The 14,906-nt window shown below is 33.9% G+C and overlaps 1 protein-coding gene across 1 annotated transcript; it reads left to right on the top strand.

Moving 5' to 3' along the window:
* The first annotated feature begins 518 nt into the window (after nt 1-518).
* LOC141559793 (stromelysin-1-like) lies at nt 519-12,775 on the top strand. Its single transcript, XM_074297486.1, has 10 exons — nt 519-654; nt 1,544-1,788; nt 1,890-2,038; nt 2,829-2,954; nt 5,154-5,318; nt 5,451-5,589; nt 7,502-7,635; nt 7,911-8,070; nt 11,202-11,305; nt 12,380-12,775. Exons 1-10 carry the CDS (start codon nt 544-546, stop codon nt 12,478-12,480), a joined length of 1,434 nt encoding a protein of 477 aa, XP_074153587.1. The 5' UTR covers nt 519-543; the 3' UTR covers nt 12,481-12,775.
* Nucleotides 12,776-14,906: the final 2,131 nt, after the last annotated feature.

A 14,906-nucleotide genomic window follows, 5' to 3' on the forward strand; every position in this document is an offset into this window, starting at 1 on the left:
ACTTTTGGGGCTCGTATTCTACTTATTTATGTGTACTTACTTGTATTAGAGAGTAAAATGAATTTGGCAGAAAACTGCCTTGTTTTAAAAATAATTTGGACCATTTGGAATTTTTACAAAGTCATCATCCTCTCCACACGAAACATGTGCGTGCACACACACACATACACACACACGTACACACACATACACACACACACATACACACACACACCACATACTTCTCTATAAGAAGGTCTAGTAAAATTTTTATTTCCAGATACAGATATTAAAGTTTTCCTTCATGAAAACACAGGAAGTATTTCCTGCATCTTAATCACGCCTCGGCATTGCAAAATTGGAAAGCTGAGAGGAATTAGGGGGGGAAATCCTGTGTCACCCTTATTTATTTTGGGGGAATGATTTTTGCTGCTGCTCAGCTGTGACTCAGGCCAGTATGTCATATTACCAAATACCAAAAAGGATTATAAAAGTAGAACCACTGAGGCATGCAGGAGAGATAGTTGGCAGAACTGGACAAGCTTTGCTAAAAGACCAGCGTTGATGATCACAATGAAGAGCCTTCTAGTACTCTTGTTATATTTGGCATTTTCTGAAGCCCACCCTCTTCACCCAGCAGCCACAGCTGGAAAGATGAGCATGGATCGTATCCAGGTAATGTGTAAAGACAGGTTTCACTTCTCTAGGGCGAGCAGGCAGACAGGCAAGCAAGCAGACAGAAGTCCAGTGGAGCAGTTAGAGAATTAACCTTTGCATTCCTGTTATTTGTTTAAGGTTCAGACCATGATTTAAAACAAAAATGAAGGAAACTATACTTATGATATTCCAGAAACTTTTTTAGCTGATTATACTTCTCTTGGCAAAGGCTTTTGTCTTTGGAGATAGAGGTTCTTCTTTGTACCCTCGTACTCTTGTATACTAGTAAGGAGATATGGAAAATTAAAGAAATTGAATAGATAAATTCACCTGAAAGTCATACAATTAAGTCAAAAGTGTTCTTTTTCTTTATCTATATAATATACATTACTTTTCTTTGAACAGCAAACCTACTCACAGTGAAGTTTAAAATTTTGTTATGAAAGAAAAATCATCTATGAAGATGAATGGTTACCTGAAGGGTAAACTGAAAAGACATAGTCAATTCACTTTTGTTTTTAAAAACTAGAAAAATACTTCAAATGAGTTGACACATGAGCAATAGGATAATATTTCTAGAACATTATAATTGCTAATTTTTTATTGTTCAAACATATGACTTTCTCAGTATAAGAAATTCTAGTATGTAAATTCTCTGCACTGATAGAAACTGACAATTTATCTATACTTTATAGTTTTAGATAGTTGCTTGAGGCACTGAAAAATTAAGTGGTTTATCCTTAGTTAAATAGCCAATATGTTTTAGGGGAAGTATCTGAATCCAAGTCTTCCTTACTCTAAGGATGGCCTTTTATCCACTATGCCATACTATTTCCTATTATTGTTAATAATAATAGGTTAAAAAATCTTAGATGTGACTAAATAATTATGTTTCTTATTCCACCAGAAATACCTGGAAGACTTCTACCACCTTGAAAAAGATGGAAAGCAGTTTGTTCGTAGGAAGGACAGTAGCCCTGTTGTTGCAAAAATTCAAGATATGCAAAGGTTCTTGGGCTTAAAGGTGACTGGAAATTTGGATGATGACACTATGGAGATGATGAAGAAGCCCAGATGTGGATTTCCTGATGTTTCCCCTTTCCGTTTCTTTCCCTATATGCCTAAATGGAAAAAGAATGAGGTTACATACAGGTAATATTTGCTGTTGAAGTTTTTTGAATTCTTAATTTTGTCATTTGCTTTTGATATAAAAATGTTTGAGGGTTAATTTTCTTCAATTTTTTAAACTAAAGGATTGTGAACTACACAGATGATATGAATCAGCCTGATATAGATGCTGCCATCGAGAGAGCTCTTAAAGTCTGGAGTGATGTTACTCCCCTCACATTCAACAGGCTCAGGGAAGGAGAGGCTGACATAATGATCTCTTTTGCCGTCCAAGGTAAAAAAAAATTCTTCCATCTCTCTTCCATTTCTCTGTCATCTTTCCATAGTGGACAGAATGCTGCATTTTAAATTAATTCAACAATTGGTAGATAGCATAATAAGATGGAAGTTCATAGGGTTCAGACTCTGCCTCTGATACTTACTGTGTGATCTTGGACAAGTCATATATTCTTGCTGGGCCTGTCTCTTCATCTATTTTTAAAAATGAGTGGTTGGGGGAGGGATGGATTAGATGGTCCCTAAGTTCTCTTGCAATGATAAATCTAAGATTTTCTGATCAACTCAATAAGTATTTAGTGCCTACCATGGATTAATTTTGGGTTAGGTGCTAGAGAAACAAAGTAAAAAAACCAGAATAGTAGTGTCTACACAGCCAAGTGGAATATAGACAGATAAGTAAATGCAAAATATATCTAAAAATGTGGTTATTTACATTGAGATTGGGAACTAACAGTGAGAGCAGTCTATAAATGTTTCTTCTTGAGTGGCATATAATCTGAGTTTTGTAGACATGACTTTTAAAATCTTTTTCAGCTTTAAATCTGTGATCCTAGGAATCTATGACAGTCTGGAAAGCAGTAAAACAAATAGGAAAGAATCTTAACTTCATGCATTTCATTTGGCAATAGGGGGTGGAGCTGAGGGAGTTGTAAGCGGAAAATAAGCTAGTAAAAAGGCAAATAACTGTGTGGTCTAACCATTGTGATATAATTTGTTTTCAAAGCTTCTGAAGACAGAAGCTTCTGACTACTTCTCCAGAAATATTATTTTTTTTTTTCTGTTAGAGCATGGAGATTTTATACCCTTTGATGGACCTGGGGGAGTCTTGGGTCATGCTTATCCACCTGGGCCTAAGATGAATGGAGATGTTCACCTGGATGATGATGAAAAATGGACAAAAGATACAACTGGTAGGTTAAAATTATCTTAGCATGATTTTTAATAAAAATGATGATTAACTAGAATGCTCTGGAAATGAGATAATCCTGTTAATGAATTTTTAGGAGCCGATTATTTCTTTTTGTTTTATATCATCATTATTGAGAAGTTTTCTAGAATGCATTAATTTATCCCTCTGCCTTAGTAATATAATATAAGGAGCATAGTCAAAACTTTATTTAATGTTTCATAGTTCTCTAAAATTCTTTATAGCTCTAAATCTGCTATCTCATCATCCTGAAGATTATAATTATCAGTGGCAATTCTTATAATATTATAGATGTAGAAGGGGTAATATAGTGAATTGAAGCTTGCTTATCTAAGGTTATAGCTAGGAAGTTATGCTTTTGACTAAATCCCTAGTTGGAGAGATTTGGTAAGAATTCCAGTTAGTGGGTTTTGTTTAATTGAAATTTTACTGTCTCTAAGCTCAGATACTCTTTCATGATCTTTTTTAAATATGCCAACTTCAAAATATGATATCCATGTTTCAGTGTTCATATTTTTAATGAGTTGCATTTGTCTCAGAGCACTCTTACAGAGTCTAAAATGAACCATGTGTTAACTTTTCACTAATATTAAAAACAGTTACTGGGAAGCAGTTACAATTACTGAGAAATGAAAATGGAAGTAGACACTTTATTGAGAGAATGATACTGAAGTGCATACTAAACAAAAACTTTTAGATTAGATTCAGTCATGTCCCTTTAGACAGGGTAAAGGATCATTGAGACCATATTAGGCACAAATAGCATTATTTCAACAGCTAAACATAAACAAAATTTTACCTGAATTAAGATGTCAGAGTAGAAATCATTTTGTTTACTTGTTTTTGTTTGCTTTTGTTTTTTTTTTTTTTAACATTGTCTTATCATTTAGGGTAACATTTTAGAAAATTGTGTAGGGCACCAAGAGACTGACTTGCTCAGGATCATGAGTTGTTTTGTTTTGTACATTTTAGTAGTGTCAGACTCCTTTAAACCCCAATATTTAAACCAAATACTTGCCATATTTAAACTTAACAAAAGTGAGACCCTCTTATTCTAAGTCCAGTATGCTATGTAGCATACCATGCAGCACACCATGTACCCCCTTGCTCAGAGTCTCACAACTAGTATTTTCCTAGTATTTCCTGAGGCAGGATTTGAAACAAATTCTCTTGACTCCAAGGCTGATCTTTTATCCACTCTCTTTTGCTACCTTTGGATATGTTTTTAAAAGTACAGAGAAAGACTGAACAAGATATGTATGCAAAAATGATTGATAGACATGCTAGGTATATTTTGTCTCATTTTTTAATGATGTATTGCATTTGATCTTTATCTGCAAATCCAATAGCACCTACTAAAGATAAAGATTTCCTCAGCATCAGGAATTCCATTTAACCCAATTTTCTATGTAGTGTAGGAAGCATTGCTAGAAAAACTCACTTGAACAGGATCACATAATCAATAACTGTGAAAAAGGGAATCTGAAGCCAGGTCTTCCTACCCCAAGTCTAATTTATCCATTCTTCCTCTATCTTGTCTTTGAATAATGTTTGATAATAATGGTGGAGAGAAAAGTAAGCAAACCTCCCAAGCCTAAAATAATGCCCTGTATATTAGGCAGACAAAAACTATTTGTTGGTAGAATAGAAAATCCTATCAAAACAAGAGTTTGATTATTCAAAGACCTCAAAGTAGAATGAAAAAGCTGTGATTCATTGACATGGATATTGCAATTAGCTCATACAAGACTTAAATAGCATCTAATTTTTTTTTATTTTTAGCTCCTTTGATATTATATATATATAATCATTAAAATTCTGCATATATTATTCTCCTAATTAAAAAAATGCTTTTCTCGAGCAGTTTTCTATGTTTAGTGTGCATCCCAACACAATCAAGGAAAAAGATGATGTTTTCCAACCTTATTTATCATTGGAAGGACATATTGAGCCTTTCTCTTTCAAAGATCATCACTTTAAATTAATAAGGAATAATTTCTTTAACCCTGGACATACTGATTAATTTCCTCTATTAAAAAAATTCCTTCTACTAAAAGGAGTTTGTTAAATATCTACCTAGGGATGGGCACTGTTCAATCTGATGAAAGTCATATAATATTCACTATTTGATTAATTCAAGAATTAGCTTTTTGATCACTGAAATTTTATCATTCCCCACTAGGAGTCAACTTATTTCTTGTTGCTGCTCATGAATTTGGCCATTCCCTGGGTCTTTTTCATTCTACTGACACCAAAGCTCTCATGTACCCAGTCTACAACACAAACACAGACCTCACAAAGTTCCTCCTTTCTCAGGATGATATCGATGGCATTCAGTCTCTATATGGTGAGTGCAAAAATGAGTTCAATTCTTTCTAAGTTGTTCTTAAATTTATCTCTCTATGTTTGTCTATATATCTATCAACAAGAATTTGTTTTCATTTGTTTTCCCAAATTTTTCCTCTTGTATATCCTTCAGGTTTTCCAGATGGTCCAGTACCACCCACCAAGTCTGCAGACACAGAGAAGCCTGAAGAGAAGCCAGTAACTTGTGATCCAAACATGTCCTTTGATGCAGTGAGCACTCTTCGGGGAGAAATGTTGTTCTTTAAAGACAGGTAAGATCAAATGACACTCCCTAGTCCTAACCTAGTTCGTGGAATTGTTGAACCAAGAAAAGGCAAATCTTTCTTAATATTCACTATTAGAAATTTTCCTCTAGGCTGTCAACAAGTCCAGATATGGTCTACATTCCCCAGGGACTCTCTGTCTCTCTAAATGATTAACATCATGTTTGCAGACTTGAATATAATTGATGCTGGTTCAAGATAGCTGCCTCTATCTACTGTCATGAATCATACATAACACTGATAAGGCTTGTTCAAACCTTTAATTTTACAAATGACAAAACAGGTGCAGGTAATCAAGTGACTTGTCTAAGGTCCCAGGATCATTAAGAAGAAGCATGGTGTAATCAAAAGTATATTCTATGAGTCAAAAAATATAGGATCCCAGCTCTATTACATTTGATTTTATTTTTTAAAAAAATCTCAAATCAATCACTTTTTAAAAATTCTTCCCCATTGTGCAACCCAGTTGTATGGTCCTAAAAGGCAACATAGTGTGGTATAATGAGTCCTAGATCCATAATCAGAAAACCACATAGAAGCTTAGGTTTACAGTGGTATTAAACTCAAATAGATATAGATTCCTAAAGTGGTACCTTGTTTGACTCAGACAATCACAAATCAACACTTTCTATGTTGTATTATGTTTTTATGTATTTTGTTAAACATTTCCTAATTAAATTTTAATCTGCTTCAGGACCCATTAAGGAGTGTTGCCTGCTATGTGCATAATGAGTTTGATAATCTGCTCTAGGAGAAGGGCACTGAAGTTGGAATTAGAAGATTTCAGTTCAAATATCAGTTCTGCTATTTATCATAATTGTGACTTCAGAAGAGTCATTTTACTTTTCTTGGTCTCAGTTTCTTATCTGGAAACTGAAGGGATTTTATCAGATGATCTGTACCTGTAGTACTCAATCCTCTGCATTTTGTGATTCATGATGCTTGGAGAGTCACCACCACGTCCCTATGGTTTGTACTTCTAAGGTGTACTCCTGGTTTTTCCACTAACTTTGAAATCTTAGTCAAGTTCTAGAAAAATGGGGAGAAATGTCATTTGTTATTTTCTTGAAGACTTTTAAAGAATAATGGAAGGAATATGTCATAGAAGAAAGCTCATTTGGCTTACCTTTAGGCTGTAAGATGACTTGTTTGAGTCAGGGTAATTTACTTCAGTTGTCTGGGTCTTAGCCTTCCCTTTTGTTGGGGAACTTATCCTATAAGATTCTTCCAATTCTAAATCTCATGTTACTAAATGGCAGAACTGAAGTTTGAACTTATGTCCTCTGGCCCAAAGAACTGTCTTGCCACTGGAGCCTCATGCAGAAACATTGACATATTCTGAGTAATTTATATATGGGTAAAGACATTTTTTACATCTGACCAAAAGAATACTTTCTGAGGCTAACATTTTAGAACACATCCTACAAATCTATCAATACACAGCCATGTTTACCTTCCACAAGTCAGATTCAAATCAGATAACACTGTGCAGGGAAACCTACCACAGATTTTTAAAGAAGATTAAGAGTAAGTTATAGAGAGACTAGGTAGAAATACTCCACACAGGTATTCAGTTAACATTTCTCCTGGAGCACAAGGCCCTGTGTGTTTCTGAAGGATGTCCTAGTTGAGATATTGCTATTACTGAGCAATCTTTCTCTAAACTATTATAGGAGTACAATGGATAGTGTGAGGAGTCACCAGGGTATGAAGGCCCTCAGCAGGAGAGAGAACACCTGTAAGAAATGGGATTTAGGATAAAGTTCTTCTGACCATCCCAATAGGAGAATCCTCCTTTCCAAACCCTCACTGCCCACCTCTCCCTTCCCCAGAAATAGTAGCTGCTCATCTTTCAAATATCTAAAACCAATGAGATGTTTGATGTGTGGAATTGTTTCAGGTACTTTTGGCGTAAGTCCTCCAACAGTATAGAACCGGCACTCTCTTTGCTGACTGCCTTTTGGCCCTCTCTTCCATCGGGTTTTGATGCTGCGTATGAGCTCACTACTAAGGATATGGTTTTTATTTTTAAAGGTAACTATTGGACATTCATTTCTTTAACTAATTAGGTAAATCCTAATAAGACTTAATTTTCCTTACTTTACCAAATAATTTTTATACCCTAGTGTATAACAGCATTTCTGATGTCTGTATGATATGTGAAATCACAAATCATGGGATTGAGTGGTGGAAAATATTTTTAATCAAACTCCACTTTTACAAATAGGAAACTGAGCCCTGGGCAGGTTAAGTGACTTGCCCTACTCCAGGCTCTCTGAATCTTGACTTAATACTTTTTGTCTCTCTAGAAAGCAAGTTCTGGGCTGTCAGAGGAAGTGACATTCAGCCAGGTTACCCAAGAGATATCTATACTCTGGGCTTTCCACAAACTGTAAAGAAAATTGATGCAGCTTTTTTCTACAAAGAAAAACAAAAAACATATTTCTTTGTGAATGACATTTACTGGAGGTAAGACTCAACTCACGGACCTTTCTATAAAGTTTTATGAGGTATACTATTATTTTTTTTCCCAGTCCTTCAGTGAATATTTACCCTGATACTTCACTAAGATCTAGAGATGACTCTAGGTTTCCAAAGGTTGTGCCAGTGAAGCTGATTTCTGGCATATCTTTTGCTGAACAGGAAAAGGCCTCCTTTATGAGTCTGTTCTCTGAGCACTGGCATAACTGAGTTAGAGAAGTTCATCTCCAATTTGGCTATTGGGTGATAATTTTCATCTATCTATCTATCTATCTATCTATCTATCTATCTATCTATCTATCTATCTGTCATCTATCTGTCTGTCTCTCTATGTATCTATTTGACTGTGTATTAATCTATCAAGCTGGAAACAGCTTTTGAATGTAGTCTACCAGATAATATTACAAGCTTCCTTCATCAATGATATTGTAAATCCTGGAATTTTTGCGTTATTTTTAGGTTAGAAACCTAACAAGATATTTTTTCTTACCTAATCAATCATGTGCCAGATATTGTGCTAAGTTACAAAAATAGGTAAAAAATAGTCCTTACCTACTCAAGGAACTAATAATTGTATAGGAGGAGGGGACAACAACATTCAAACAAATATATACAGAGCAAATTATATGCAGAATAAAAGGGATAAAAAGGATATAATCCCTTTTAAGTAGCCTGCAGATCTAGCAGGGCAGCTAGAAGCATAATGGTGAGTGCAAATCTGGCCTCCAACACTTGTGTTATGTGACTCTGGACAAATCACTTAACACTGTTTGCCTCCGTTTACTCATCTATAAAATGAGCTGGAGAAGGAAATGGTGAACCACTCCATCATCTTTGCCAAGAAAATGTCAAATGGTGTGGAGTCACAAAGAGTCAGTTATGGATAAAATAACTGAACAGGAAAACATGGGATCTAACAAATCTAGTGTAAATTTTTATTTTATAACAAAATCTCGAATTTATCATCAAAAATTCATAAGCTTCCACTATGTACTGTTCTTGTTCAATTTCTATATTTAATAGATATATTTCATATATACCTAACTATGCCTTGTCTAAAATTATCTCTTCTTTCTTTTCAAAATTATTCCAGTTCTTCAAGTCTGTCTCCACAATCCTCACGATGCTTTCCTATATCATGATTTCCTTCTTTACCAATCCCCACTACTCAATTTAGCACTTGATTCTGTACTGTTTTGTACTGGTCATACTTATTTTATGTGTGAATGTGTCTCCCTTTTAGATAATAATGTAATTGAGGAAACAGAACATCTCTTATCTATCTGTATATGAAGGAGCCAGGGCTAAGCATTTAATCATTGTATATAGATACTTTTTTTTTCAAAGTTTGATTAATTTAAGGGACAATTTATGCTCTCTGAAAGTGCTGCTCTTTCTTAAAAACAAAACAAAAACAAAATAAATCAAGTCCTTCACATAAACATTCGTGTTTATCATCATTGTCAGCCTCTGAGATAGAGTAACTAATGATCTATATTTAACAATTAAGAAGGCCAAAGAACTGAGGAAGGTAATGGGGAACAGTGGCTAAATATTTATTTCTGTTCACTTAACAGAAATCATAGCAAACTTTTTAAGAGTTAGTCAATGGACCCCAAGATGCATTTGAGGTTCTTATTCTCACCTTTCTATCACCATTTCCTCAGTATGTACTTTGGTCTGTGGCTTTCATAGAAAACATATTAAATTTTAAATGGATAGCAGAGGTAAATCATACACTTTCTCCTGATATCTTGCCAATCAGTGTAAATAGATTTATAATGCAGACAGTTGTCTCTATTCTATGCTTTACATTGTATGCAAACATGACATGGTAATTACATTATTATCTAAAGGGGAGACATTTACATATACCACAGATTTATGTTAGAAAACTTCTTGCACTTTCTTGGCCTAGACTAGGAATTAATTTCTAGATGGTTAATCACCATCAATCTTGCTGACATATAATGTCACTAAACTACACTGGTGCCATCTATACATTTACTGTTCAGTTGCCAATTGACAACTCAGTTAGCCATTGACCAGAACAAGGGACATTAAAGAATAATGTATTTGTACTCCTTTTCCCTGTCTCTGATGATTACACACACACACACACACACACACATACACACACACAATTACACACACACACACACACACACACACGCAAACTAGGCAGTGATCTAAGTTTGCAAAAAATGCTTTGCCACTCCCAGAAATTCCCTGGCACAAGGAAGCACAACTCTTCTCAGATTGCCATACTCCTCACCTGGAAAACTGATGTTGGTAGGGAGGGAACAGAGAACTGAGTAATTACAAATGGAGCTCAAAGATCCGTGGATGAGGCAATGCTCTAAAATCAGCATACTTGTCACATCTTCCTTAGAAGGAACTGTAGTCAAAGTACAATCCAGGACTATACTTTTGATTCTTTCTGTTAAAATTGTTCTCTGCTCCCCTTCCCACTCCAATCTGGAACTCACCATTACTGCTAGTGTTGAGTGTGGTTGATTGGAGGTAGGAAGATGATGTATTTGTTAGGGCTTGTGAGTAGAGAACCCATAGGCAGGATGCAACAATTTCTTTGTCTCCATTTAGAAACCTCAATTTTATTGTGTAAATGCCAATTTCTAAGATCAACCTGCAAATCTAAGAAAATTACATGGAGCAAATAAAACAAGTTGTGGTCTAAAAATGTTTGTATTTTTTTCAAGATTGTTAAATATTTTTAGTCAGTATGACCCATCAAAATAGTAGCATGACTAAAATGTCAACCCAATCATTTGTGAATTGAACATTAAAAGAAAAAATACTGCCTCAAGAGAATACATTGAATTCCTATTTGGAAATATTAAAACTGAAGACTGCAGTAAAACACTGCTGGAAACAGACAGATCTGGGGAAACTTCAAAAGCTTAATTGCCAGTCTAAATAAATTCAGCAGAATGCACTGGACTACATTTAGTAGGATGTCTTCAGCCTTAATAGGATGAGTCAGTCAATAGATATTGATTAAGTACCTGCTATGTATTAGTAAGGAATACAGAAACCAAACTGAATCAGTGCCTTAAAGGATCTAACATTCTAACCTTTGTTCATTTTGTTTTGATTAGGTATGATGAAAAGAGACATTCTATGGATCATGGTTATCCCAGACAGATAGCAACCGACTTTCCAGGAGTGGACCAAAAGATCGATGCTGCTTTTGAGGCCTTTGGTAAGATATAATAGATTTCAACAATAACAAATCATATATAATATTATAAGGGGGTGGGTTCTAAAATGTTTTCTATCTGATTCAACTTCTGGCTGGACTATGCTACAAATTTTAAACTTTCTTCAAGCTTAACATGTGGTAGAAAAGTAAAACAATTAGATAATAACTTAGACCCTCTTCTCCAACTTTTCTCCCTACTTCCCCTCAACAACTTTGACACAATTAAGTTACTATTTGATTATTGTAACAATTTTCAATTGATTTTGCAATCAGATGGAAAGTATATTGCTTTCTTTCTAATTCATGTATTGAGTTGCTACATTGTGGGTTCTTTTGTGGATACACAAATACAGGAAAATATAAAAATTCCTTTATAAAAAGGAATTCTGAAAGATCAGTTATAAATGATGTAGCAGATAGATCACTGGGCCTAAAATAAAGGAGCTCTGAATTCAAAACTAGTCTCAGAAACATACTCCTTGGGTGATTCTGGGCAAATTATTGAACTTTTGTTTACCCATTTCTTCATCTGTAAAATAAGGATATTAACAGAACCTACTTCATAGGGTTATGGTGAAAACCAAATTACATAATGTTTATTAAGTGCTTGACACAATAATTGGCATTTAGCAGGTACTTTAAAATACTTATTTCCTTCCCTTACATGGAATTTTCCAAGAAAAGAGCAAAATAGACTTGGTGATAGGACATTTGAATTTTAATACAGTCCTGATGCTTACATCCAATTATATGATCTTGAGGAAGAAATTCAATGTTTCTAGATTATAATTTCCTCATTTGTACTATGAGAGAAGATATTGGATCAGATGATTTTAAAAATTTCTTCCAGATCTAGTTTTTATTGTGCTACACTTTAATCCAATTCAACAAAAACTTATCAGAAGAACTGACATAGTCTTCTGTGAGCATTAGGAGGAAGAGAAGCAAAGAAAGAAAATTCCAGTTTAAATTTTAACAATGTCTGATTCTGGATTAAGAATATCCTCTGTTTTTTTTTTTTTTTTTTTTTTTGTTAGGAAAAAAAATAATTACTTCCCTTGCTTTTACTTCTAGGATTCTTCTATTTCTTCAGTGGATCCACCCAGTTTCAATTTGATCCTAATGCTAAGATGGTGACCAGAACCCTGAAGAGCAACAGCTGGTTTAATTGTTAAGAGAGATGGTCATAAGATGGCAGCATTGTCAAAACTAATGGACTAAATTCTTCACTGAAACCACTGAGAATAAAAATAGTTCATTTTCTGATAAATGTGTAAGGACCAAGGGAGAATACAAACCTGATATGTGTGCCTTAAAGTGTATTAATTTATTGTGATACATCAATTTGGGCCAAACTTCTTTTTATTTTTATTTTATTAAGTTTCTGCTGATACAGGAGGAAACATTGATGTGCAATGGACAGGAGAATGTGACTTAATAAGTTATTACTTGTTATTCAATAAAGATTTTTGCCAATAAATTTTGCTTTGGTTCAAAAATTAATTACTTCTTAGAATTGCAAATTTTCATATTTGAAAGGAATTTCAGAAGCCTTCTAGGCCAAAATAGACCTAGAAAGTGATCCCATCTACAAAGTATTTTCAAACAGTAACCAAAACCTTGCCTGAAGACTTTTATTCAGGGAACTACATACCTTCCAAAGAAACCCATTCTATTTTTGGATGGCTCTAACTGATAGGATATTGAGAAGGAATAATAATAGTAGATAACGGTTAACATTTATGTGATGGCTTAAGATTTGCAAAGCACTTTATATGTTTTAGGCAGCTAGATAGTACAGGAAGACACATCTTCTTGAGTTCAAATCTGGCCTCAGGCACTTATTAGCTATGTGACTGGGCATATCATTTAACTTTAACATATAATTTAACATTAATCATTTAAAATGAGATGGAAAGAAAGAAATGGGAAATCACTTCTGTGAGTTTGCCAAGAAAAACCCAAATGGAATCACAAAGATTTGGATGTGACTGGAAAATGATTAAACAATATATCTCATTTGATCTTCTCAACATCATTGGAAGGTATTATTATCTCCATTTCACAAATGGGGAAACTGAGGCAAGTAGGTTAAGTGACTTCCCCAAGTTCACATGTGTCTAAGGCTGAATTTGAATTCATATCTTCCTGACTCACAGCCTATCCTCTATCTACTGAGCCATTTAGTCTAGAGACATCTGAAATAGGATAATAATAATAGAGTTGTGAGTATGAAAAGATATAGTTTTTGTAAAGCACTTAGTTATATAATGTTAGCTATTATCAAATGATAAGTATTGGTAACTAATTGGATATATATGGAGTAAGAGAGGGTGAGGAGTCAAAGATTCCTCCCCTCTTCTTCAATCTTCTCTTCTTTAGGTTAAACTGTTCCTGCAACAGATCCTCTTACAATAACACAATAACACTATATATATGTAAAACTTTAACCTTGTACATTGGCCCTGATAAATTTCATTTTTTAAGAACCATTATATTATAGTAGCCAGTTCAGGCATTTGGAACCTTATATTCCCAGTTTTGTATCATCTACAAATCTGATAATCATTCAGTTAACTTTGATCCAAGTCACCATTTAACATACAGAGCAGAACTAAGGGCAAAATACTGAGATCCTCTTGTAGAGAAATTCTCCCAGAAAGGCAGCAAATTGTTTTCCCCTGTGACCAGGTATGGCCATACACCAAAGAATTATTGTTGTTTCTTCTGCCCTTGATTGCTGCTCAAATTTTCCCCATCATAATTCACTATTCTTTATCACTTCAATATGCCTTTTAAATATATAATGCTATTCCATTATTCTTTTTTACTTAAATGCTTCCTTTTGAAATATAACATAGCCTTCCATTGTCATATTACTATCCTGAGTCACATTCTATCTAGCCTATAACACCAATGAGGGTGAATCTTTTATTTTTTAAGATCTCTAATTTTCTTTATGATCTTCATATTGTACATTTTATAGGCATCTTGGTCCATAAGTTTTATTATAACTGGGTGTTATGAATGACTGTCCCTCTTTATTGATAATCTTTTTTCCGTTATAACTACTACTTTCTCTGACATCTGTTTTGATGGATACATGTAGGTAACTAAATATATATATATATATATATATATGTATGTATACACACACATATATATATACACACACATGTATATATTTTAAATTTTTCTCTTAAAGCCCTTTCGATTAGATTTATAAATCTCTAGATAAATATGTACTTTATTGTCTTTGCTTGATATATTCCATCCTTGGACAAGAACAGAGTAATCCTTTAAGTCTTGGTCTAAAAATATAATTCTCAGATTAAAAATGTTATGTCTTTGTACATAAAATCTTTCTATAAGATCCAAGTGTAATTTGAAATATTTAAAAACTTCATTCTGTCAAATACAAAAAAAATTACAAAATGCTATTTAATCAAAATTTTAATAAACAAAGTAATCATTTTATCCATTTTAAAAAATATTTCTCCTTATAATGTACCCTAATAGGCTAAAAGGCTTTAATACAAGATAAAGTATATTTTGATTAGTTTACTTTAAGTATCCATCAGATATTAGGACAAAAATTTAT

Source organism: Sminthopsis crassicaudata, chromosome 3 (assembly GCF_048593235.1).
Source record: "Sminthopsis crassicaudata isolate SCR6 chromosome 3, ASM4859323v1, whole genome shotgun sequence".
NCBI lineage: Eukaryota > Metazoa > Chordata > Mammalia > Dasyuromorphia > Dasyuridae > Sminthopsis > Sminthopsis crassicaudata.